This window comes from Carex rostrata, chromosome 25 (assembly GCF_964058835.1).
Source record: "Carex rostrata chromosome 25, lpCarRost1.2, whole genome shotgun sequence".
Lineage (NCBI taxonomy): Eukaryota > Viridiplantae > Streptophyta > Magnoliopsida > Poales > Cyperaceae > Carex > Carex rostrata.
The window spans coordinates 878,530-906,246 of NC_135942.1; the positions used below are offsets into that span (position 1 = coordinate 878,530).

The 27,717-nt window shown below is 34.4% G+C and overlaps 3 protein-coding genes across 4 annotated transcripts; 1 reads left to right on the forward strand and 2 right to left on the reverse strand.

Moving 5' to 3' along the window:
- Positions 1–3,377: 3,377 nt before the first annotated feature.
- On the reverse strand, positions 3,378–4,883 carry LOC144543899 (uncharacterized). The gene has a single exon (XM_078292348.1). It carries the CDS (start codon positions 4,881–4,883, stop codon positions 3,378–3,380), a length of 1,506 nt encoding a protein of 501 aa, XP_078148474.1.
- A 675-nt stretch (positions 4,884–5,558) lies between these two features.
- LOC144576165 (uncharacterized) lies at positions 5,559–8,160 on the reverse strand. Its single transcript, XM_078326452.1, has 2 exons — positions 7,592–8,160; positions 5,559–7,171 (listed from the first exon to the last, which is right to left on the reverse strand). The coding sequence occupies exons 1-2, from the start codon at positions 8,036–8,038 to the stop codon at positions 5,810–5,812; spliced, it is 1,809 nt and encodes a 602-aa protein (XP_078182578.1). The 5' UTR covers positions 8,039–8,160; the 3' UTR covers positions 5,559–5,809.
- Positions 8,161–20,420: 12,260 nt separating this feature from the next.
- Positions 20,421–27,074, forward strand: LOC144543579 (Galactose oxidase/kelch repeat superfamily protein). 2 transcript variants are annotated; one of them, XM_078291885.1, is made up of 15 exons: positions 20,421–20,586; positions 20,931–21,058; positions 21,332–21,409; positions 21,550–21,669; positions 22,550–22,616; positions 23,042–23,103; positions 23,189–23,328; positions 23,742–23,868; positions 24,151–24,265; positions 24,583–24,671; positions 25,125–25,208; positions 25,839–26,171; positions 26,279–26,338; positions 26,494–26,711; positions 26,797–27,074. In XM_078291885.1, the coding sequence occupies exons 2-14, from the start codon at positions 20,939–20,941 to the stop codon at positions 26,662–26,664; spliced, it is 1,566 nt and encodes a 521-aa protein (XP_078148011.1). In that variant the 5' UTR covers positions 20,421–20,586; positions 20,931–20,938; the 3' UTR covers positions 26,665–26,711; positions 26,797–27,074. The 2 variants fall into 2 exon arrangements, with proteins under 2 accessions (XP_078148011.1, XP_078148012.1); XM_078291886.1 differs by having other exon boundaries at positions 20,427–20,701.
- Positions 27,075–27,717: the final 643 nt, after the last annotated feature.

A 27,717-nucleotide genomic window follows, 5' to 3' on the forward strand; every position in this document is an offset into this window, starting at 1 on the left:
AAGAGAAGAAGTGTTTTTGTTGTTTAATGCTGACTTGGTTAATGGGGCACCGCTGTGGCTTTTGTTGGTTGACAATTTTGTTCCTTGGATGTAAAGCAAGAGCATATCAGCAACCAGCTGGACTTCACAAGATAACGTCTATCTGATGAAATCGGAGGTGGTATGATTGAGATCAAATTCGGTCTATAATATATCTTGCCAGAGCAATTTGATTTTTTTTAAATTTGTACAATCTTAATCTGCATAAATCTTAAATCAAATTCAACGGTTGCGATCGACCGGATATCGGATAGAGTTTGATCTTGAAACTATAATTTGAATCGGAATTGGAATTGGCTTAAATTCTACATTTCTGCTAGCAAAAATGTCCTGGCACAAGATAGATATCTTCAAAACTACCAGTTCACCGTGTGATTCTCTATTTTTTTTTTATTATTATTATTATTTTTTTGAATGCTTGACTGCTGCAGCCAAGTTGTGTGATTCTCTATTTTTATAACAGTAATTGCACAAGTTGAATTTCAAATATGATTTTCAAGGCTTCAAATGTTATTTCTTTCATGAAAATATTTATAAAATTATTATATTCTTATTGTCAATCAACTTAATATGATAATGCAAATTTAATCTAATTGCACTAGTTGAATTTCCAAAATAATTTCCAAGGCTTCAAATATTTATTTCTTTATAGAAACATTTAAAAAATTGGACTAAAATCATCAATACAAAAACATTAAAATGGCAAATTATATATGAAAAGTTACTACATAGCAATACAACAAAATATTATTAAAAATATATATACCACGGAAGTTGATTATTAGGAAAAATGGCAGTGGTGCCTACTGATATCTCAAATTTCAGTTAACAGTTGAAGCCTAATATATAATTTTCTGAGGTGGATTACAGATCAGTATAATTTATGGAATTGATGGTGCCACGGAGAATAAAAGGATGTGACAATGAATTAGAGTGAATACCCACTGAAGCATTTCACATTATTTATATTTCTTATCTTTATTTTATTTTTTTCTATTACCGAGAAACAACATTAAATTGTTTAATTACTATATGTTCCCAAAATGTACCCTTTTACGTTACGTCAAATTATAAACAAATTACTATAACCCACTGAATCACATTCCACATAAAAAGAAGAAGAAGAAGAAGAAGAAGAAGAAGAAGAAGAAGAAGAAGAAAAAATCAAATTGCACATTAAACTTATTTTAAATTATCAATAAGTGCGAAATTTTGACTGAAGATATTGATAATGCTTTGTTAGTTTCGCGCAGCACACGAGCATATGTTTTTTTTTTCGTTTTGTTATATGTGCATTACGTGAAGCAAAAACAACGTTGTTATTATCTTTATTCGAAATTTTATACTAAAATGATGCAAAATAATTTTAAAAAAAAATAACAGCGGAATAGTTAAAGAGATACTTGTATGAAGTAAGAAGGATGAAAAAATAGTGTTACCTAAGGAGCGCCAATGTATGAAGTAAGAAGGATGAAAAAAACGTTTTTGAAATTTTTCACCGAAGCCCCTTCTTTTGTAGTAATGCCAAAGAAGTACGCTTGAATTTTCAAGATGTGACACAATCAATTTTATCAAAAATAAAATTTGAAATTTTTTTTAAGAAAACGATAGTAAATGCAGGCATATTATTGCTAGATACAATACTCCGGTCCGTTCGGTAAATCATTGGAATAGAGAAATAGTGAGGAAAAGTGATATTTTAATTAAGCTTCAATTTTTCACTATTCTGATCGTGTTCAGTTAATAGTAGAAGAGTTGAAGAGCATTGGTAAACGAGCTAAATCTATCTCTTAAATTAAAAAAAAAAATTCCTCTATTCCACATTTCTCATGAAATAAAGAATTGACTCATAGAGAAATAAAGAAAGAATCAAAATGCAAAAAAAAAGGGTTTGACCGTTAAAGCTCAAACCTAATTTCACTATTCTCAATTCTCCAATTCCACTCACTTCTTCTCTTAGGGTGTGCTCCAATTGAGATTACACGGAGGGAGAGGAAGGAAAATACACTGTGCGGAGGTGAACGGTGCCTCAGACTGCAGCTGCCCGAAGGTTTCACCTGCTCCAGAACTGAAGAAGCGGAGAGGAAGCGGAGGTGAACGCGTACTGTGAGGAGGTGAACACGTAGTGATTTTTAGCGACAATCTTCACCCCCAAATCGGGGTGTATAGATTACTGTTCGGGGGTGAGCGTCTTCCTTCCACTTCCATTAATGAAGGTTTTCACCCTCAATTGCGGAGCACACTCTATTTGACGGGAATAGAATATCTTTTCCGCTCTATTCCTCTATTCCACTCTTGCCGAACGGGCCCTGAAAGATTAAATTTCTTGTATAAACGGCTACTTCTATGATTATATCAACAATTTTTTTTTTTCTGCAATGCTCTAAGTTATATTCTTAATTTAGGCTATCTTTTTTTTCGTACAACTTGATTTATGTTATTGCCATTAATTATTTGATTACCGGAAAGAACCATGGAAAAATGAGAAGTTGCACCTTCTATTTTGATAGGTGATGTAATCTTTGAAAAGCCTAGTAAATTTTTCAATGGTTAATAAGCTTGACATTTGTTGCGAGACATTAAAAAGAAAACTACCGGCTGTTCTTTCATTATGTGCATATATACAACTCTATTTAGCAACCGCTAAGTTGAGGTTAATATTGAACATTTGAACTTGATGTGCTGTGTTCAATCAATTTAGTGATTTCTTAGGTTCAAAATACACTGAAAAAGTTAATCTTTGTTAGCTACTGGATACTACTATACTAGAAGTATTGATTTCTTAATGTAATTTGGATAAAGTTTACAATTATTGACAGCTTAATTTTAGGCCCAGTATTTTTACATGTTTCTGTACTAGGCCTTATTCAAGCTTTTCAGCGTTAGAATTTGTACCAAACATAAACCCCATAAAAATATAATATTTTCATTTTGAAGAAAGTCAGTGGTTGAATTTGTGCATAATCATCTGTTTAATTTTTTGAAAGATATAAATGAGAATCAAGTTCCACACCTTCTGAGTATTTATAAAAAACTTCATATTTGGATTTCAAACATGCAACCTCTCACACATGACATTTTGTTTAACCACTAGATCCGAAGGTGTTTTTTCTTAAAAATAAATTTATTAATCATATCCAAATATTGAATGGTGATAAAAAAATCATCCAAATGATACTTTATCAGTCCAAGGTTACTGGTAAATTTCTCACTAAAATGAATGTGACTAGAAAAAAATGGTGCCATTACCAAATCGAACTAAGAAAGTACTATAGCCTACACACAAAACAGTTCCAATTTTTTTGTCATGCCTAATTGCATGTTAGCATGGCTGTCTATTATTCCCATTTAATTTTATTTTTCGCAATGAGAAAAACCTCCGTGTTCACCTCCTTTCTCATATACCCATCAAATTCAACCGATATTCCATTGTTCAAAATCTTTGTTTCAATATACCACTCTGTTTTCTCACCCCACAATTTGTTGTAATCATCCAAAAAATGGACTATGTATCTATCCTTCAACAGATCGAAAACCGAAGTATCGGCTTCATCAGTGACTATGTAAATATTTCTCCCATTAGCAATTTTTCTTCCAAGAGTTTTAAGCAAATCATCCGTATAGGGTTTTAAAATTTGCACTGCAACAAAATCCCAATCAAGCTTTGAGGCAATAGCCAATGCTATATCCTTTAATCTAGGAGACCTTTTCAAGAGATGCCATGGCCGGCGAATAATAGACTTGTTATCCCTTTGACAAACCCGGTACCAGTAATTATCAGGCTCAACATTGCCGAATTTTCGCAATATTAAAGAATCCTTCACTCGATTGAGTTTCGATGGGGTAATATGATAATCTTCGACCAAGCGTACATTTAGTTTATTTTTCTTTTGCCATAGTTCCCAATTGGTCCAGAATTGGCGCTGATCAATCACCGAAGCAGAGGATCTCAAGTGCTCGAAATCAAAGTAAAACCGAAAATCCTTCCCTTCTTCATTTTGCTTCCAAGAGGAATACATTGACGGGAGACAAATGCTAAGATCCATTACTAGAGTTCTATTCAGGAATCTGGCCTCACCGAGAGAACAAAAAATGCTCCACAAGTAGTGCCTCATGCTCTTGCATCGATCACCACCGCCTAAATACACCAAATACTTGCCAGATATAAACTTTCTTTCTGATTCATATTCACTCAGAAATGAATCTAGCTTGTTATTTTCACTGATGAATTTCACATTGCCCTTCTTTTTCCGAGCATTCAGGCCTGTGTGGTAATCGCCCATCTTAGTAACCGAATACACACAACTTCCTGACCGGGATACCTCAAACCGTCGATAATCCTTAAAAATCCCTGGCCTTTTTGCCACTTTCGGTCGGTACCGCCATGCCATGTCACAACTATTCCCAGTGTCATCTCCCATCACTGGCTTGCCGAAGCGGTGGAAACGCACATCAGGGAAGGCCTCAATAGTAGCTTTAATCAGGACATGGTACACCTCGGGATCAGCGCAATTGATTGGTGAATCTAATTCACAGTCCTGATCTGAAGGCAGGGATATATTGGCTGACGGATCTAATGATGTATTGGAGTAGTCTTGTAAAGAGGCTTCTTGCATGACCGAGTCAGTGCCAGGCTGGAGAATGGATTTGGAGCTGGAAGGGGAAGAGGAAGCCAGAAAGGAAGTGATGTGGGTGAAGGAGGAGTAGCGAAAGCGGCGTTCGGGCCGGTATGTTGTGGTGATGAGAGTGAATAGCACAACAAAGGTAAAGATGGAGAAGAAGAGGTTGCAAATGAGTTTCAATTTTTCGCTTTGCCGGGAAGCCGACAAACGGTTGGGATACATTGTTGGTTATAGATTGCTCTCCTTTATCTTTTCTTCTCTATTTTGCTTTTCTTTGTTGCAGGAGGTAGGTGGGGTGGGGGGTGGATGTGTGTGCGCATGCAGGGTGGGCAAGGAAGAAACACAAAACTAATGAATGGAGGACCAATAAAGGAGATTTCGGTTTTTTTCCCTCTTTTGAAGAGAATCCCGTATGCAATAAGGGAGATGTTTAGCTGTGCGATATTGATAAAGAAAGGAAATTTCTCAGTACAAAGTACAAAAAAATAAAGGAAAAGGAAGGCAAGATGGGAATTTACACGATGAAGAAATGGTGGATTTCACATGAAAATAGCTAACTGAGGGAGAGATGATTACACTGCTACAAGCCTACAAACAAAATTCTCGTATCAGCTGCTAAAAATAGAACAATTTGTAATGTTCTATACATAGGCAATATTGTGTGATGTGTGATTGATCGCCTTGGGTCAGCTCCCTTCTCTCAACTAAACATTTTATTGTCATAACTAGAATTGGCAAAAAAAAAAAACCCACAGCCGATCATATTACATGTAGTTATATAAAAAAAATTAAAAAATATATATATTCTGAATATTTTTGTAAAAAATTTAGCAAAAAAAATATAGCACTTCCAAAGTTCATAATACTTGGGAGTGAAAAGGAAGCACTCATTTCAACCAACTAAGAAAAATTGATCAAGAAAAGAAAAAGAAAAAAAACCATTGTTCTGAAGAGAAAATTAACATATCCCCTAGAATGAGCTATTCTACCAGCCTCACAAATCTTATTTCAAAACATCTCTACCTAATCCTTATACAAAGTACACCTACCAAATCATTTACTAAAGACAAATGAATCAGAACATGGAAAAATAAATGCCCAATATACCCGTTTTCTTTTTTACCAAATTTAAGCTTGAACACTATACCTTATAAATTGTTCTTGCACGTATTAACTCCATCCTTGCAATCGCCTGTGAGATCATTAAAAGTCTCAATCTGCTTCTTTCCTCTTAAGAAAACCTCAATATCAACTTGACCTCTCATGTACCCGTCAAACTCCACAGGTACACCATTATTCAAGTTTTTTGTCTCAGTGTACCAGTCAGAGTTCTCGCTCCATAACTCCTTGTAGTTATCCAAGAAATGGGTTGTGTACTTATCCTTTAACGGGTCAAAGAATGATGTTTCAGGTTCGTCAGTAGCAATATACAATTGTCTGCCATTATCAATTTTATCTCCAAGTGTGGTGAGTAAGGCTTCAGGAGAGGTATCTGCTGCGAGATTAGGCCATAAGGCAGTATTCTTGGCCTTCTCTCCTCGTACCACGTGAACTGAGTCAAAATCCCAATTCATTTTAGATGCTATACCAGACACTATATCCATTAACCGGCGGGACTTCCACAAGAGGTGCCATGGACGCTGGATAACGGATTCTGTCTCCCCTTCACAAACCCGATACCAATAATTATCAGGTTCAACCGAGCCAAACTTCCTCATGATTACGGTATCTTTCACATTGGCAAGTTTCATGGGGGTCACGCGAAAATCTTCCACCAAGTGCATGCCCAACTTATCCTTCTTGTGCCAGAGCTTCCAATCATCCCAAAATTGGCGCTGATCGATTACTGAGGCTGAATCTCTCAGGTGCTCAAAATCAAAATAAAACCGAAAATCCTTCCCTTCTTCATTCTGCTTAGAGGCAGTGTATATAGAAGAGAGGCAAATCGTTAGATCCATCACAAGGGTTCGATTCAAATATTGTGCCTCGCCAAGGGAACAGAGAAAACTCCATAAAAAGTGGTTCATGCTCTTGCACCGGTCCCCACCACCCATATATACCAAGTACTTACCAGTGCCAAACTTACTCTCTGATTCTACCACTGGTAAATTATCATTTACAGTTTCACCTACCATTGGGACAACAATCGGCTTGGCCACACCAATAATCTTAAATTTGTTGTCACTACTGCCCGATTTCTTGCTGCCTTTCTTCTTTCGGGCATTCACACCAGTATGGTAGTCACCAATATTCAAAACCGAGTAGGAGCAGTTGGCTGAGCGGGAAATAACAAACCGGCGGTAGTCCTTGTAAAGCGCAGCCCTCTTTGCATTCTTGGGCTTGAAACGCCATGCCATGTCACACTGTGTGGGGTTTGTGGCAGGGCCTGCTGGCACCGGCTTCCCGAAGCGGTATATGTGCACATCAGGGAACCCATCAATGGTTGCCCGCATCATTACATTGAAGACATCAGGATCTTTGCACTTGACCGGAGCGTTTACATCACAATTCTGGGTAATTATTTTTTTCACAATTGTCAGTTAGAGCAACTAGAAGTTTGCTTTAATAACATTTACATTAGTGTTTATTAGAAGTGATAATTGGAGTGGAATTAAAGCATAACCTAGTTATTATTTACACTCACAAAAAAACGTCTTAAAGACACTTGTCTTGATAAAGAGCATACACATATATGTCCCTGACATCTAGATGGAATCTAATGGTAAGAAAGTTTACTGATAGAAAAAGATTCTTAGTGCGCTCTGATGTCACTTGAACTAATCAATTATGCTCTAAAAGGTTAACCATTGTCTAATTATTTTATACTCTTAGTAATTCTCTGATCTCACCTTACTATTCAGTCTAAGGTAACCTTCCCCGCCTACTGTTACCTAAATCACCTGAGATTTGAAAGATCGGTAAAGACTTACTGGGGAGGAATCATCCTGATCCGTCGTCTGGACAGTTAAATCCATCGCATCAGACGTAGACGAATCCGACGAAATTGAATCAGTTGAAGACGACAAATCAGGGGCGGGATCGGTCGTCAGATCGGGGAGGGGAACTTCAGTCGAGTTGATGAAGTCTTCACCAGTGAGCAGCGGGGAGGGGTCAGTGGTGGCGGAGTTGAATGTGGAGTTGGAAGTGGAGGTGAGGAAAGAGGTAAGGTGCGAGCTGGAGGGATGGAGGAAAGGGTCATCGGGATGGTAAGTTGCAGCGATCAGCGTGAACACTAGCACAGCAAAGACGAATAAGGCGAAGCAGAGGTTTCCAGTGAGGCGGAGCGCGTGTTGGCCGAGGTTTTCCGGCCGAAACGTCATGTCGCCGCCTCCACCGCCGAAGCCGGAGCGCGAGAGGAGCGGTCGGGTCGAGTGCATTGGTCCAGTTTGGTCTGGATCTGGGTCGCTTCACTGCTGTGAGCCTGTGAGAGACTCAGTAGTAGCACACAGTGGGGATGTGATGTGGTGTAGGTGAAGCCGTGAAGGTGGGTCGCTATCCCTAGTGGCCTAGTGACGTTGAGAGCCTGAGGTTGTTTATTTGTGCTTTTGGATGTTTCTCTATCTATCTGAATTCAAAGTACCTGAGGTAACGGAAATTTTGAGTATATATCAGGACCGTCCGACCATCTTAAGCACGAATATTAAAGGCTTCGTGGCATTCCACCTCGAAGCGTATTTGTCAGGATTCTGATCGGACGGTCTGGATCTAAACAGGAAATTTGAGTTACTTCAGAGAATTCCGCACTCTCTTTATCTGGTCTCAACTTTTGATTTTGAAGTTGGTCAATGTAGTTTCTATATATACCTTGATATTTTTCATATTTTTTATGGTAAGTTGTGAATAGTTAAATAAACAAAATCTAGAGCTGCTTAGATTTAGCAAGTGATATTAGCAGAAAAAATACACTTACTTTTCCTGCTTACCAATATGCAGTAGAAATAATTATTCTTTTGTTGTGCGAATATATGTAAAAGTCACGTGCTTGATAGATGTACTTGAGATTAAAATAACGTCGAGTATGTCATTTATTTTGTTGCCAGTATGTCCCTAGGCTAATTTGTATGTTATTTATTGATAATGAACAATTTGAAATAGATTTAATTTCGATTATCAAAATAATAGATTAATTTAGATTATCGAATTATAAAATTATAAAATTATAAAATGCAAAAATATATATATAAAGTGTGCTTGGATGTGAATTATAACACAGAGACAATAATATTATAGTAAGCTCTGATTTTAGAAGTTATTTTTATTAATATTCAATACATATTTTATTGAACCTTGAAAATTGAAAATGTCCGAGTATCGCTTATTTGCTCTGGTAATCAAAACTATGATTTTTTTTAATCTGTAATTTTAAAAAAATAACTTGTGACATCAAATCAATAAAATCTCAGAACATAACAAATATATCGTTGTTGATAGTGTTTTTCTACTAACAACATTTTGTCTATGTAAAAAGACTCTTAATGACAATGTTTCGCTTAAAAATAAACATTACTTGAAAAAAATTAAGTAAAATATTATTTACATGCTGAGGTAAAACGATGTCACTGACAACATTTTTACTTCTAAAGAAATAATGTCAATTATCAATTATTATAATAATGTTTGTTAGTTAAAAAAAATTAAATAAAAATATTATTTTTGTGCAGGATAAGTCATAAAATAATGTTATTGACAATTTTTCGCTCCTAGAATAAATAATATCGATGTTATATTGTAATGTAACAACATTTCATCCTAAAAGCGAACGTTATTTAAAAGAAAAATTGAAGTAAAACATTGTTTTCATGCTGAAATAAAATGTTTGCTATGGGCATCATATCACACCAAGAAAAACACTGATATTGAAAAAGCTGTCAATGATAATATTTTTTTTGTTGTTGTATTTGAGTATTTCGAAATTTTGCTTATTTGATATCGTAAGTTTCTTTTTTTTTTTTAAATGCTACAGATAAAAAATCGGATCAAAACTTTTGGTTTTAACTTTATCTAAATACAACAAGTTATAGGGTCATGCAAGTAAAAGCTTGGAATCGGGAGGGACATCCGAACTGAACATGCCATTTTTAGGCAAGGCGGTGGGATGGGATTGGAGGCGAAAAGGTCTCAACTTTGGAAAAATCAACGGTTGCGATGATTTAATATTGCCTCTCGACAAAGAGGCGTGAAAAAGGAATCGAGTAAAATAAAAGACGGGGTTTATCCAAAGTTAAAAGCAGAGAATAAGCACTTTTGATTCAACGCTCTACCACCGACAATTCTGCCCAGTTACCGTGATGGCGACGGCGTGATCCCAACGGATCTACCCGATGCATGTGACTGAATTAACACGCACAATGATGAAAAAACTCTATTTAAAAGTTCGTGCAATTAAATTCCAGATAGGTACCTGCCCAATTCAGATCCAGTGCAATACCTGACCGCGTAGAATGAAATTTGAGTTGTATGTTTTAGGGTCTGATCGGAACACTGTATTTTAAATTGGGACTGAATTAATTATAAATCATCTGTGAACAGAGACGGACCCAATACAACTATTTTATTCTGAAAATTCAAAATTAGTTTACAAGTACTGAATTATGAGTTCTCATTCTTGCCCCACTGAAAAAAAAATACCCTACCATGTGAACCTATAACTTACAACAGTTCAGATTCTAGAGCTCAAAGAAAAAAGAGAAATTTATATATATTCCCATCAAAACTTCTCTTTTTAGATATATCCCCATCACAACTCTAAATTTAGTTATATCTCCATCAAAACTAAATGGTTTTATTTATATCCCCATTTCTTCATTTAACCTCTTACAATTTAATATAAATATTAATAAAATCTTTAAAAGACTGTTTTGCCCTTCATCAAAATTACTTTGCTAAGACCTTATCTTTCTTCCCCGCTCCATTCTTTTTCCCGCTAAAACCTTCCCTAGGTGACGCTGCCCCTTCCCCTCAATTCTTCTCTGCACACGCATCCTTGTTTCATGCAATCTTATTATTATTATTATTTTTTAAAAAAGAACATAGGTCCACTGATATTTTCATTGTCATTCATATTTCTTTTTTGTTTTTTGAGATAAGCCTTTAGACATTGTATTCGTAATAAGTGTTCAAATGTTATCATTACAACACAGTAGTCTAAACTGAGAAATGAAAATTTAAAACAAACAATGCCCCTGTAGGTGGATATCAATGTTGGAATTATCCAAGCTAAAATAAACAGGGTCAAGCATGGTCAGTATGGCAAGGCTCTCTAATTCTTCCCTTGTTAGCATTCCCTAATTTGATTATTCCCGTATTCTCGTTCAGTTTGCAACTTGGAGTGGTGTTTATAGTGCCTTTCGCGTGACAAACTCAATCTGCAACCAACTTCAATTATCCTGGTACCATTGTGCACATATGACAACTATTTCAAGGGCTTGTCACGATGGTAGTTGTTCAATTTTTTTTCTGTCACTGTGAAAATTTCTTCATTTCTTGCTTTCCAGAGACAACAAAGTAAATTGCTGTCACACCCCAAATCCCGGGTATGACAGCCTGCCGCGTATATCTATTAAGACATATATACGCAAGGCAGTGGATCTTTTATATGCATTACCAATAACATCATTACATAATAACCACATCCTAAATTTCACGCGGTTATGCTGTCAGACGCAATCCCGGATCGTCTCTCTGTATCCGTGTAATAAACTTGAAAATGACCCAAAGGGTGGGGGAGAGAATAAATTCTCGGTGCGAAATTTGTCACAGTTAGATTATTGGACTTGCAATCAAACTCCATATTCAAAAATGAAACCCAAACCAAAACAATTCAAACAGATATATAATCATAAATAACAGAATGCTCATGCTCAACAACAATTAATCAAACTGAATCACAGTTTACGGAATTTTCAAGATGAATTTCAAACACAACACATATTTGGCTTAACTCGACTCATTAGGGCTTGTAGCAACTACAGATGTTCTTTCGAGCTGGACCCTTTATCAAACCCTCGTCTGTAGGGTTACTGACACCTACAGACGTTCCACCGAGCTGGACCCTTTATCTGACACCCATCTGTAATTGCTTGGCTTAACAATTATTAAGGTCTGGTTCAAGTCACATAAAGAAAATTCTCTTTAGAATCGTTTCCAATATTCGTAATATTCAATTGACCGTCCAAATGCATTAACACGTAGGAGAATGCCACCGAGCCACAGACATTACACACTAGTCACCCACGATTCCAATTCACACATCATAACATAATCACCCTCCCTCGTCCCAACCGGTACTGGGAAACATTGAGGGCTGTTCACCTAAGGCCATTAGGATCCTGGGAATCAAAGTCAGCATACAGCCCGACTTTGCAAAGTCATTGGATCCAAGTGCTTAACTTCGTAAATCCATTCACATACATAGTTCGTGGTGACTTTCAATCAAAATCAGATCATAATAGATCGACACAACCAACAACCATACCAGCATGCAAATCACTCAAGTCACATAAATTCGAGTTTAATTTGATTGGGCTATGTAAATGCTTTACTCAATTCAATGATGCAATCAATGATATTCAACATGACAAACGAATACACAGTTTAATTCCTGAAAATAAAGTATCAAACAAGTCCAAGAATCCCGCACCTGATTACGACGAGCGTACCGCTTAATTAAGGATCGGACGTCTCGAATTGCCTCGCGAAGTCTTGCTCGACCGAGCCTACGCCTATATTACACGTATACTAGGTTTAACCTTGGTTCATGATCGAGGAGTTTACTCGAGTTGTATTAGGGCTTATATATTCCTTAACCAATTCCTATGCTTTGGTACCGATTCTTTTGATTCCTCTTTTCTTACCAAAATTCTCTAAAACCAAACACAATTTCATCTAGGTCCTCTGGACTATATAAACTCTCAATTTGGTAACAATTCACTTACTAGTTCACCAATTTGGTTCTCGTAACAATTCGATTTACCTATTGGTTAAACCCTAATTTGGTCAAAACCTCAAATTAACCGTTAAACATTCTAGAAATCCAAGATCAAGAGGTAACCCTACCGATTACAATCCTAATCGGTTGGATTAAACAAATCAATCCATGATTATGCCCAATTTCAGTTTTGGCACGAAAACCCTAAAAATCGAAATCCGAAATCGAGTTGAAATCGGGAAGGAATCGGCAAATAAACGGTCAAAGAAGCTCAAGGAGCTAGTCTACAAGCAATTCGAACACAAATCTCAGGTTTAAAACGAAAACCCGAGCAATCGAGAAATTCAAGATTTTAGAGAGAAGCGGGAAGAGAAAAGAATACCGAATATGAGAGCTAGGAGAGATCCACGGGCGCTTACCTGGTTCCAGCTTTGATTTCTCGCAACAATCGGGGGTTAGAGAGAGAAGGGAAACTCTCTCGCTCTTTTTCTTCTCTCTTGGCGAAAATCACAAGAAATGGGGAAAGGGACGCAGGGGAAGAGAGAGAAAGAAAGAAATTTTGGGCTTTTATGAAAAGATACCCTGAGTGCGGAAGCACTCAATTCAGTGCGGGTCGGCCATCCGCACTCAGCACTTAGAATAGATTTTCAGCAGTTGAAAATACACAGAAATATACACGAGTGCGGACGCACTCATTTTCAGTGCGGGTCAATCACCTGCACTCAACACTTGGCAGAATTTCGGCAGCTTGGAAAACACATAAAAGAATACCCCAGTGCGGACGCACTCAGTCCAGTGCGGACGCACTCAGTACTTGATCAAATTTTCATGAAAACGACACTGAACAAGGAAAATGTCTTAGCTTAATGCGGACACACTCAATTTTAGTGCAGGTCGATCACCCGCACTCAAGACTTGGTCAGAATTGGAGGAAAAAAGAAATTGGAATCAGTGCGGGTCACCCATCCGCACTCATACCAGTGCGGACGCACTGAGGAGAAATTCAGAAAATAATCTAAGGCAAATAGAGGCCAGTGCGGGTCAGCCACCCGAACTCACCACCAGTGCGGACGCACTGGACCTATATAGGTTCAGATATTCGAAATTTCGATGCGGTTTCGATTCACACTTGACTTACTTATTTAGAGAGGCATTAATTAAGGTTTAAACTTCTATTTTGTTAACTCGATTTTCATTTTTTGCTTTTAAATCATTTAAATTTTATAGTAACGATTTCGTAACGTAACAATTGCAAAAGTGTCGCTTACCTGATTCATCTAGAGTTTCTGTAACCTGTAGGAGTGTCTCTGTGAAATTTAATGGGAGATCACCAACACTCTACCCCATCTCATATAAACAGATGAATATTTTACAAAAACAATAAATAAATCACTACATAAGATAAGACAAAACTCGAACAGACTCAACCAAGAAGCTGATGAGATTGAGCTATAAGGGAGACTTGGGAGGAGAGAGATGGGGAGAAGAGAGAGAGGGAGAGCGTTAGGAGGAAAGCTTCCAGGGAAACCATTGGAAGCACCGGTACGAGTCTAGTGCTGGTATTAGCAAAGTAATTTTGATGAAGGACAAAACAGTCTTTTAAATATTTTATTAATATTTATGTTAAATTGTAAGAGGTTAAATGAAGAAATGGGGATATAAATAAAATCATTTAGTTTTGATGGGGATATAACTAAATTTAGAGTTTTGATGGGGATATATATAAATTTCTCAAGAAAAAATAATATTACTTAGGGACGTAGTTCATGATCGGCCAGTCACTTAAATTTAGAGAACTCATCAACAAAAAAAAATCTTGTTCATAGTAAAATGAAAAAGAAATAAGTTTAGACAAAATTGCATCTACTACTATGTAATTAGGATAGGACATGTACCACTCACAGATCTTAGATCCTTTCCGATGCCGTAAGAGAGAATCGTTTAGAATTATTGAATCTAGACCGTTCTTTTTAACTTGGCACGAATTTCAAAGCCCAATAATATTTTCTCTGCGCTAGTTCGAATCTCAAAGAGACTGAAAGTTAATCTCAAACTGTTAAGTGAAGACAATTTGTTACAATATTAGAGAGGGTACTCATCCCCACCCACAAACCACAAGTACACAACAACTACCGACACAAGCATCATTATATCAAAAAAACAGGTACTAAAAAGTGAAAATAAAACACAATGTTTTTACAGCTTTGAATTAAGTCTATACAATTGTTGTAAAATACTAAAATCATTGCAAACTTATAGTATGTACAACTAGAAAAACAATCATGCCCTAATTACACCACAACTTCTCAACAATAATTCAAAACTAAGATACCTTATTTTTTATTAACAAAAATAAATAAAACACATAGCATCTTATTTCTTAATATGTTTAATTCCGAAAAATATCCCTCTTCTAAACATATTTTTGTCACAAAGGGACAAACATAGTTTGTAGCCCAATCTTATATATTGTAAATTTTTGTTATATGAAGATATGTATATATAATTTTTCTTTTTACATTTTTAATGAGTTTGGTTAGTATAACATCAGTGTCATTTCAATCTATATAACACCAACTCTAAAACCTATCAAATCGACTTCAAACGGTGAATCCAAACCGTTCAAACCGATCTACTTCATTAGTTGTGCGTTTACATGCAAAATTTATAACTTTTCGAATTTATTTAGTACTAAGTTAAGCGGTCCAATGTGTGAGTTTTTAAGTTAATTTTAATACATTAATTTTTCAATATTTTTAACGCTTGATTTGATACTAAAATAACTCGAAAATATAAAAAATTTATATGTAAACGCATCACTCATAATGTAAATCGGTTTGAACGGTTTAGATTAGTCGTTCAAAGTCAATTTGATAAATTTTAAAATTAGTATTATATAGACTGAAATGACACTAATATTATACTAGCCAAACCACTCTTTTTTAATGCCTCAAAAGTAATCATCGAAAGCAACGTGTACTTTATTTTAGGATCACTATATCTGATTTTTAAAAAATATTCAATTCAAAACTAGACCCAATAAAGCCCAATAAAAATAATCAGGGCCTTTCAATTAATGACATGCAAATAGTCACTTTAAGCTTTTTTTTTCCATCAAATTGGGTCATTATGATTGGTTGTAATTGTATAGACGTTTTTGTGTTGGGTTCTGGTTTTTGTTTCAGTTTCATTTAGACACTTTTGATCAGTTAAGAGTCCCCATCGTCTTTATTAACAACATTAACTCAACATTTTTGAGTTAACATATTTCGGTCATCTGATTTTAAATGGATCTAATCCGATTACAGTTTATAATTCATAATATTAGTGTGGATCTAATTTGCATGGATCTTACAACATATCAGATGATTCAGATACATTAACTCAAAATATTCTTTTTTGAGTTAATGCAAAAGATACGAATTCGTTAAATAATTGATTCTGGGTTTGGGTTAGGTTTTAGCGAATCAGAACTCAAGTTGTTTGGTTCGAGTTATGTTAGGTTAGAATCTACGTAGATTCAAGTCAGATAAAAACTAAAATAAGTGTTTGAAAATTGACACACCAAATATTACTTAAAATTACCAGGACAATATTATTTTGCTCCAAAAATTAAAAGCCCAATGTACATTAAAATTGTTTTCTTTCATTTTATTTATTTTATTTACAATTAGCGGACTTTGCTTACTAAACAAATATAATATTGTAAAGGTTTATCTTTCATTCCTTCAAATTTTTTTTTATTACATCAAACTTGAAAAAAGAACTATTTTATTTCGAAGGTTTATCTTTTATTACGCACTTCATTTTGATATAATTATTAGTTTCAAAATGCTCATGTCATATATATTTTGCAAAAATGAGTCCAAAATTCAAAATGTTTTATAGGTGCTACATTCACTGTATGTTTAACTTTTCGAATTTATTTGAATAATATATAGCATTTCCATCCTTTAGAAGTAGAAAAAGGTTTTCTTATACTTTTATATTAGTTAAATAGTGAGATAGTAGAAGAGTCAGCTAATGATACGAATCGAGAGCTACAACTGTTTCATATTATACATGTGGTTTAATTCAAGCCCACGACTATGACATAGTATGCGGATTCCCTCCAATATCAACGTAAACACGATGATCGATTTAAGCACTAATAATATATTTCAATTGAAAATATTGACAACATATTAATTAAAAACACTAACAATATATTTCAATTAAAAACGCTGACAACATATTTCAATTGAAATTATTATAACTTTCTTAAACAAAAACTATCAACAACTTAACATCACATCAAAAGCTCTAATTTTGTATCTAAACCAGCAAGCAAATCACTTCTTCATATTTTTTTTTTATCACAGAGCCCTTGTACTAGCATCTACATCTTCACTGGATCAATCTCCCTCCACATTTTCAATATTACTTGTGTGGACAAGTAAATCATTCGCTAACTCTATCACTTCCTTCATTCTCGCTTCATGCTGCTTCACATTTGACTCCTTTTCAGCTAACTTGGATACAATCTTGGTTGCCAAGCGTCTGACATCCTCTTTAAAGGTGTTTTTTAAAATTAAAATCTTGATCAACCACTTAATCACCTTTGAATCATTCGATGTTAGGATTTTACCAAATGTAGCCTCAGATAAATCTTCATGGGTCGAGGGTTCCTCCAAAATTTTTGCACCCATAAATTATTTTTCACTCGAGGTTGAATCAAGGAACTTTTTCGCAAATCTGACAAGATCCATATTGAGCACATCTAAAATGTGTCCAGTCACACACTTATAGTATGCATCGTAAAAGAACCTCCTAATTGGGTCCATATCCAAATCGAGATTGCCGAGTTCACACTCGTCTAGCACTGTCTCAAACAATCTTTCGTGACTCACTTTTCATTTTCAAATGGCCATTGCAGCAAGGAAGACCATTGCTTCCAAGACTGTCACGACATAAAAAAACACTAGTAACGTAACTGTTTTGCCCAAATCATGTGATGAGGTGGAGACAGTGGAAGAGCCAGCTGATAATACGAATCGATAGCGGCAATTGTTTCATATTATATATGTGATTTAATTCAAGCCCACGACTATGACATAGTATGTGGATTTCCTCCAATATCAACGTAAACACAATGATCGATTTAAGCACTAACAACATATTTCCATTGAATATATTGATGACATATTAATTAAAAATACTGACAACATATTTCAATTAAAAACACTGACAACATATTTCAATTGAAATTATTATAATTTTCTCAAACAAAAACTATCAGCAACTTAACATCACATAAGAAGCTCTAATTTTTGTATCTAAACCAGCAAGCAAATCACTTCTTCATATTTTTTTTTTTATCATAGAGCCCTTGTACTAACATCCACATTGATGTCCCTCCACATTTTTAATATTACTTGTGTGGACAAGCAAATCATTCGCTAACTCTATCGCTTCCTTCATTCTCGCCTCATGTTGATTCACATTTGGCTCCTTTTCAGCTAACTTGGATACAATCTTGGCTGCCGAGCGTCTGACATCCTCTTTAAAGGTGTTTTTTAAAATTAAAATCTTGATCAACCGCTTAATCACCTTTGAATCATTCGATGTTAGAATTTTACCAAGTGTAGCCTCAAATAAATCTTCATGGGTCGAGAGTTCCTCCAAAATTTTTGCACTCATAAATTGTTTTTCACTCGAGGTTGAATCAAGGAGCTCTTCTGCAAATCTGACAAGATCCATTTTGGGCACATCTAAAATGTGTCCAGTCACACACTTATAGTATGCATCGTAAAAGAACCTTCTAATTGGGTCCATGTCCAAATCGAGATTGCCAAGTCCACACTCGTCTAGCACTGTCTCAAACAATCTTCCGTGACTCACTTTTCATTTCCAAATGACCATTTCAGCAAAGAAGACCATTGCCTCCAAGACTGTCACAACATAAAAGAGCACTAGTAACGCATTTGTTTTGTCAAAATCGCGTGATGCTAACTACACCATTGAGAGAACACCAGAAATCACCACAGAGATGAGGTGGAGACAATAGAATCGAGAGCGACAACTGTTTCATATTATACATGTGGTTGAATTCAAGCTAATATCAACGTAAAAAAAAAGATTGATAAATATTCTTTTTATAGAAATACAGATACGTGAAAAAGTTTGATGTGTGCATTGCACCTTAATTTCTTACTGAGTTTTTAAATTGTCAAAGGTGAAAATAATTTTATTTTATTGGATTAGAAGATAAAAGTCAATTCAAACATTTTTTTTTTTTTAGATTCGTATAACTGATAGTAACAAAATATGTAATATATTCATATTACTTTAATTTAAAATTATTGTATAGAAAAATCGTACGTTCCTAGACGTTTAATTTTAACAAAATGGTTTAAGCAATAAATGTTTGTATAATTACTTCATTTTTATGCCCATATGATGCATATTTTTGTTATCTTTTATTAAACAACACGAGGGTTTCTAACTATCATTCGAGGCAAGTCATTCAGTGATCGCCTAGATACCAGCGTGAATATTGATGCGTCCAGTATAATTCCACACAATTTTAATGTGTAAAAATAAATCATAATAAAATTTAAAGAGCGAGGCTATGATAATATGCATATTACATATGGCTCGCGCTATGAACTTGTATCTTTATTTTTGAAATTTAAACAGTCGATCTGAACCGTTTAACATGATTTTTATATGAAAATGTACTTGCATACTAGATTTTATTTTATTTTAGAATTTTTTTTTTACTAACTTTTAGATTGATAAAAATTTACCTCATTTAAATTTTTTGGACAAACAAAAGTAACAATTTTCTATCAGTTTAAAAGAGCAGTTAACTTTTTTTTAATAAAATATAAGATTTGATTTACAAGTATATTTTGATAAAAAAAACTATATTTAATAGTTAGAATTGACTGTTAAAACTTTAAAAATATACAACATTCGTCTTTTCGAAATATAAAAATAAACATATAAATTCATAGCAAGCAAGAGCTGATCCGTTGCATGCACATTACCATAGCATCACTCAGTTCAAATTGGTACAGGATACAACATTCAACTTTTCGAACGCATTAAATTTCTTTTTTAACAATATTAACTTTTTAGATGCATTAAAAATTTGCGCACGGCATAAAAAAAATCTTGACGATTTCTCTTGATAAAAAAACCTCTATACAAAAATTTAATACATCCAAAAAATTTAAAAATGTGCAAAATTATACAAGGTTTATTTTTTGTGATGCATCAAATTCAAAGCACAAAATATAGACTCCACATTAATATTCGTGCATACACTACATTTCATTTTTTTTTAAAATAAAAGGCCTCTGCATCGCATACTTTTTCTAATTTGACTGCCGAAACATTAATTTTTATTATTAACTTAAACGAGTAGAACTAAGGTGTTTTTAAGCTTATCAAGTTTCTTTGTGAACTTAATTTAAAAATATATCAAATTAATTTCAAACACCGCATCGAAACTGTTGAAACCGATCTAATTCATAAGTGATGCATTTACATGTCAAATATATAAAATTTAGAATTAATTTAGTGTAAAGTCAAATAATAATAAAATAATGAAAAATCAATGTATTAAAATTAACTTTATTTAAATTAATTTGAAAATTTATAAATTCGACATGTAAGTATATTATCTGTGAAGTAGATTAATTTCAGCAATTTAAATAAGTCATTTGGAACCAATCTAATAGATTTTTTAATTTAAATTCACATTGACACTTAATTAGATTAAAAACACCCTAAATTGTCTATAAAATATTGTATAAATACTTCAAAATATTCCAGCGAATTGGTACACGAGGAATACAGTGAAGTTTGGCCTAGTCAACGAAACACACTTGACCGACGCTACCCCAAAATCCAAATCTCTCCTCTGATCATCGCAATAGATCCCATCCACCTTGGCGAAGATTCGAATCGTTTCAAATTCATATCTGTAGTAGTTAGAAAGAAGAATCGGAGGTGAGTCTCTCAGATTCAATTGTTCTTCTCGCCCAAAACGCATTTAGTCGGTTTGGAAAATCCCCCAATTATCGGATCGGATCGTGGGCTGCCGATAGATAGATTCAATTTAAAGGTTAAGTTTAAGTATAGCAGAGAAGTGATAAGAAGGACTACAGACATTTTGTTCTTAATCTAACAGTTTAGAGTAGATATAGTAGTTATCATCAGTCATACATCCATGCTCTTTCATCATTGTATTTTAGATTTTATTCAGGTGGAATTTTACATTTTTTTTTTCAGCATATAGCAAAGTTTTTATTCTTTCAGACATGTGCTTGACTATTAGATGATTTGATTTCTAGAAACTATCATGGGAGAACAAGAATTAAGAGGAGATTCAGACATTTTTACCCTTCTATCTACAATGCCTTACGATCAATGGATTTTAGTTAACCCGTCATCCAGTTTTCGCCCTTCAGCTCGTTACAAAGTAAAATTTCAAACTTATTAATACTTCTTTTCTTGTATTTGTTATTATTTTGGAACAGAACCTGAAAAGAAATTTCAAAGTAGTGAGTTTGGTCCAATATTCCTCACAAGAATTTTAATCCTTTTTTTTATATGTTGGACCAAACAAAAAGTGCAGGCATAAATTGAACCAAACAAGTCCATATGCCATTTTTGCACAGCTTATTTAGAATATTACTTTTTTTTATTAATCTTGTATTCAATGTTTGGTGCATTTATTTGTTAACTGTTGTAGCATTCAGCAGAAGTTGTAGGAGATAAGCTATTTGTCATTGGGGGAAGTCGAAATGGCCGTTATCTGTCAGATATTCAGGTTAGGTACTATTCATTAATCAATGTTTGTACTAAAAGAACATCATAATATCCAGTATGGCCCCTGAAAAAACAAGTATATATTATGTAGTTTAACTAAATTGCTGCTTGTTAGTGGTAACATCTTGGGAAATTTGACAGGTGCTCGATTTCAAAAGCTTCAAATGGTCAACTGTCCAACTCAGCGTGAACCAGAAACATCTTGAATCAGATGACAGTATATCGGGTCAAGTCTTTCCAGCATCTGCCGGACATAGTTTGGTATTTTGCTTATTTTTTATTTCTGAAAAAAATAAAATGATTCTTCAAACTCATGTATACCCTAGCAAAGCATGACAATGCCATCTATATCCCGATAAGATTTAAGTTTGGTGGATATACATGTAGAGAGGAATTATCATAAACCATACAGGACATTATAATGGCATTCACATCTTTGCTATTAAGGAAGGAGAGGTATTATGGGTATTGTAAAGAAATACGGTGTAGAGAGTAATAGGTGTTATTTGTTATATTCTAAAGAGGCATGAGAGATGCCTTTGTTTCCTAGATGCATGAATGCTAATTGATGTTATGCAGTGTTGTGTTTTATGGGAAGAATGCCCAAGTGCCTGCCAATACCATTTGTTTGACTGTTAATCTGAACAAAATCCATTAATTACATGCATAATGTACAATGATTGAAATTGTGATATGTTACCTGGATCAAAATTATAAAATATAATTTAGAGATCTTGAAATACCCTTGTGCATAAAAGAAACTTAACCAGGTTACAAGTTCTAGTCAATTATGCCATCATGTTTTGAATATTTATATGGTTAATAGGAATTCTGTGGAAAGATGCTGTTTGAAATTAACTTTTCTACTGCTAAGCATTGTTTTTGCTAACTTCATTTTGATATGCATTGCTTGTTTGAGCGGGAAAATACCCTTCTGTTCCTACTACTGATTACTAGTTGCTCATATATTAATGAGAACATAAGGTTTTTTAGTAAACTTCCATGTAGTCAACCAAGTAATATATAATCTCTTACAGAACACTGTTTGCATGTGCACAAACTGTGATTTACATCGCTGAAATTTTACCTTAAAAAGGTAGCTATCTGCACATGGGTGGTAATATGTATTTCCTGCATATAGGTTAAATGGGAGAATAAGCTGTTGTTTGTTTCTGGCAATTCCAAGATGCTCTCAGATACAGTCAGAGGTATGTGCTTTAATGCTGAATAAATAAGTTCTAATGACAAATTCATGTCATGTGGCGATGCCAGTATTAGCTTGCTAAAAGTTGTATATGGTACCAGTTTGGTATTGTCTGGATGATTGGATTTCAGTTCATCATTTTTTATTTGTTTTTTACTTTTCTTGAATTGTTGATCTGAAGAGTTTGAATGGATCTAATGAGTACTATATATTACCAAGTCAGCTGGACTGGTTGGACATTAAGTTCTTTAACTTTGTATTTTTCCTTGGATTTATTGCTGTTAATAGCATAATCGAGGAATAATAAAGCCTTCAAATTGGCCCGTGCTATGCAAGTCTGATCATGTGTCAGTACATACTGACACTAATACTGATCGTACAAAGGTGCCTCGATCTCATTTCATACTGAATTAATTACCTGTGATACAGTGTACCAGATCGACCTCGAGACATACACGTGGTCTCTTGTCAAGACAGATGGCGAAGCACCGGTAACTTTTACTTCTCTTTCTAATAGATTGATTTTGAGTTTTGAGTGAAAATGTTGAAAGACATTTGTTTTATTTTCTAATCAAGATATCTAGAGGAGGTCAATCAGTTACTGTTGTTGGTTCCCGCCTTTATATGTTTGGCGGAGAAGATAATAAGAGAAGACTATTAAATGATCTCCATATTCTTGACCTAGAGACTATGATCTGGGAAGTTGCACAGACAATGTAAGTGTTTAATTCATCTGAGTAGACAATTTACCAATCTTTCTCTTTAAAACAACAAGTTATTTTAGATATCTTCCGAGATATATTACACCTGTGGGATATTTGTGTTTCTTCTGGGTATGTGTTGTGCAGTGTAAAGAAGAGCTTATATGGTTTATATGAGAGGATTTCCTTATTATATAACTTGTGATTGACTGACATCTTACTGGGCGCATGCAAAATTGAAACTTGAAACAACAACTAAATCTATCATGGGTTGATTTTAATTTAATTTGTTTCATTCAGAGGAAATAGAGGGCTCTTTTAGGAGGAATGCAAAACTGTCAGTATTTAGCTGTAGTTCCAATACAAGAAATTTTGGATATAATCTGGAAAATATCTAATCACTTTAGTTACTCATTTTCCATTGATAGGGGAAAGGCACCAGCACCTCGGTATGATCATATAGCTACAGTGCATGCTGAGCAGTATCTTTTAATATTCGGTGGTTCTTCTCAGTCTACTTGTTTCAATGATCTTCACCTGCTTGACCTTCAAACGGTACATGTGATCTCTCTCTCTCCTGGCATACAAGATAAGCACATTGTATAGATATTATGTATTGTTTGGTATAGGTTAGTGATTTGTAAATCAGTTCTAATGTAGAAATTGCAATCCGAGGTCTGACTTGAATGGTACTAATTTAAATTACAATGTGTCCGAAAAAGAAGAGCAAGGCGAATGTAGTATGTCCAAAAGTAAACCAAGGAGCATGTGTGACATGTCAAATTTCAAAGTAGTTACTTGTCTTATAACTAGAGTTTATTAATTAAAAAATGACAGATGGAATGGTCTCAACCTGAGACTCAAGGAGCATATGTGACCCCAAGAGGAGGCCATGCTGGTACCAGCATTAACGGTCACTGGTACATAGTTGGTGGTGGAGATAATAAGAGTGGTAATTGCTTAGCCTCAGTCATTAAACATTCAGCTAAAGTTTTCTTTTCAGAACTAAGAAATTATTTTGATGACATGCAATATATTTTTTTCATTATGACGTATCTTCCATGTATTATGCATTTTCTGTATTTCATTATATTGTTCTTACCAATTGTACAGCAAACCGCTCTTGTTTTTGCAAAGACATGCTTGCACCATCAACTTCCGTTACTATAACCCTCAAACTATATTACTTAATTTTACAATCAGAAATACAATATCCACACCTAATTATTTTCATAGCTAATTGTCAATTGTAACATAATTATATTCCAGGTACTACCGAGACAATTGTTTTGAATACATCCAAGTTTGTGTGGTCTGTATTGACCACTGTAACTGAAAGACATCCACTTGCTAGTGAGGTTAGTATTGGTAGAAGATTAGAATTTTATCTGGTTCATACGACTACTTACCTTGGTTTTACTCTTAACAAAGTTTTGCTGTACAGTAAAATAAATATTACTTCATAAAGTACTTTGATCAACCCAAAAGAAGTGAAACTTGTGTCCTACCAGTAGCTTCATAAATGGACATGATAGTTCTGTAATGGTATGAGATACTTCATAAATGGACATGATAGTCCTACCAGTAACTGTTACTGTACTGAAATCTGGGTTACTGATCTTTGGTGAAATGCTATTGGCTGGCCTTGATAAATGTTTGGTTGAGGCATTATAAAATTTACAACAAACATGGTAATTTTGCAAATAAAAATGTTCAGGAATTATTTAGTCATAAATAAAGGATTGCCAGCAAAAGAAGGAAAGGTCTACTGACACTCGTAATTTATTTTCGTTGATTATGATTTCTTGAAGGGGCTTACTCTTTGCTCTAGTACAACAAATGATGAAAAGCTTATAATTGCATTTGGCGGCTACAATGGAAATTATAACAACGAGGTACCGATATTAACTAAAGCATAATTTTATTTGTGAATGTTTGAATTTAAGGAAAAAAAGGGCTTGCCATAGTGTTCCTAATTTATAGCTTTAGCAAGAGTTCATCCAATTTTTTTTTTTTTTGATCAAAGAGTTCATCCAATTTAAATGACCCTCAGCTTATTAAAAAAAATTGTATTCATTAAATATTCAAACATCATGATTATTTGTCATGTGATAAATATGGTGTTTGTTAGGTTGTAAGTTATTGCACTATAACTGAAATTTGTGGAGTCTTAAGTGGATTTTCCTCAAATCTTTGCTTTCAACTTATTGTGTGGAACAAGTATTCTTGTTTCATAGAGAATTCGAGGGAGGAGAGGCCAGCACAAGCACCTCTTTTCAAGCTCTTTCCTACTAATGTAATGACTAGGTGTTAAGGATAGCTCATTAAACCACCACATAGTTCAATATTATTTACATTTTTAACGAGTCTAAGGTTCAATGCGCTTAATTTGGCTTATAGTGAGCATTATGCCATCTAACAAGGAAATTGCAAAATGTTTTCTTGTTAACTCTGTAACTATGATTCTACAGTTTCTCCTGATGCAGTAACTGCTAATTTTAATTAAATAACATATCTCTGGGCAGATTTTTGTGATGAAACCCAAGCAAAAGGATATGGTGCAGCCACGCCTGGTGCAGTCTCCCGCAGCAGCAGCAGCAGCTGCTTCTGTTACTGCAGCATATGCAATAGCAGCTGCAAGTGACAAAAAGACTGTACAGGCTAGTGCCACAGAAAATCCTGAGACAAAGAATGTTCAATCTGAGACCTCCTTTGTAAAGGAGACAGCATCTCGAACAGACATTCTCAGAGAAGAGAATACAAGTTTGGTATCCAAATTGGCAGAAATTACGGCTGAAAACTCCAAATTAATGGATAAACTTGACTATGCCAAAAGTTCCCACTCTGAATTAACGAAAGTAAGTTTTCCCTCATTTTTAAACATTCTAATTGTTTTCTTGTCCTGGTTTGTTCATTCAACAATAGTTATCTTCAATACTGTTCTTTCCTTTCTTACTTTTAACAGGAGCTTCAGTCGGTACAAAGTCAACTGGAAGCCGAAACTTCAAGATGCACTAAACTCGAGGTTCCGTGATTATGACCTTATCTTTGTTCATTTTATATGTGTTTCTAAATTTCTAGGTCAAAGAAGTTATGAGCAGAGATTATCATCACTGCATGGCAGCAACGGAAATCAGACCTAACAGTTTTTTTTTTCCCTTTTCCATAATTTTACTTTAGACACAAATTCAAAGTGCGCAAGAAAAATTAAGCACAACTGGCTCACTGGAGAAAGATATAGAAACCCTAAGAAGAGAAATATCCCAAATAGATGGGAAGGTGCCAGCAGCTCCTCAATCTCAGCGATCTGGTGGTGTTTGGAATTGGATGGCTGGATCTCCTCAAGATTGATGCTAAACGATTCAAAATCTAATTTGCAGCAAATAATGCAAAACATGGTGAGCATCATTGCTTGTTCTCCTTTTGATGTCAATTTTATGAATTCTTCATATGACATCTGGAGATGTGATTATTTCTTTTCAGGTGCGGCAAGCTCTGGATTCGCAGGGGTGAGTTGTTTGTAGCAGTTGATACAGATACAGGAACTGGAAATGGTTTTGATGGAGTACATAAACTATAGATGCCAAAGAAAAAGAATGCCAAGGAGAACAGCCCTCATTATTTGATTTTTTTTCCCTGTACTTTGAGATATGTAACCTTTTTAAATTACTTCATATGTGACCTTTTGAGTTTTCTAAGGTTATATTTGTTCTAAATATACTCAAGATATTGAACTAGAAACTGTTTAAATTGGATTTCCATTTACTGTCTCTATAAATGAATGGCTAAATAAGAAAAGAACAGTAAAAATGACAGAGCGCATTCAACTCCTATATTTGCTCCTTGTTAATGCCTTAATCCCAAAAATTAATATAATACCTTATATCTGCTTTTCTACTATGTAAATACAACAATTGAAGCACTAATTTCAGGTTCTTCAGAACTCAAGCAGGTACAAAAGAGCACAAAAATAGAAGAATTTTAGGCGATGGGTCATTCTAATTTGATGAGAGAATACAAATATATACAAAAATATGAGCAGGACTAAGATAATATGCATATTATAAATCAACTTGTGCTATAAATTTATATCTCTATTTTCAAAATTCAACTTTTGATCTGAATCATTAAACATGCTCTTCATATGAATATGAAAATGTACATAATAATCAAATTTTGCATTTTTTTAGAATCTTTTTACTATTTTTTTAGATAGGTAGAAAATCACTTGATTAATTTTCTATCTATCTAAAAAAATAGTAATAAAATTTAAAAAATAAAAAAAATTGATTTCCAAATATACTTTTATATTATATTTAATTGTATTGAAACGACTGTTTAAATTTTAAAAATAAAAATAAAAATTCATAAACTCGTAGCTTAAATTAAAAAAATGAAGTTAAA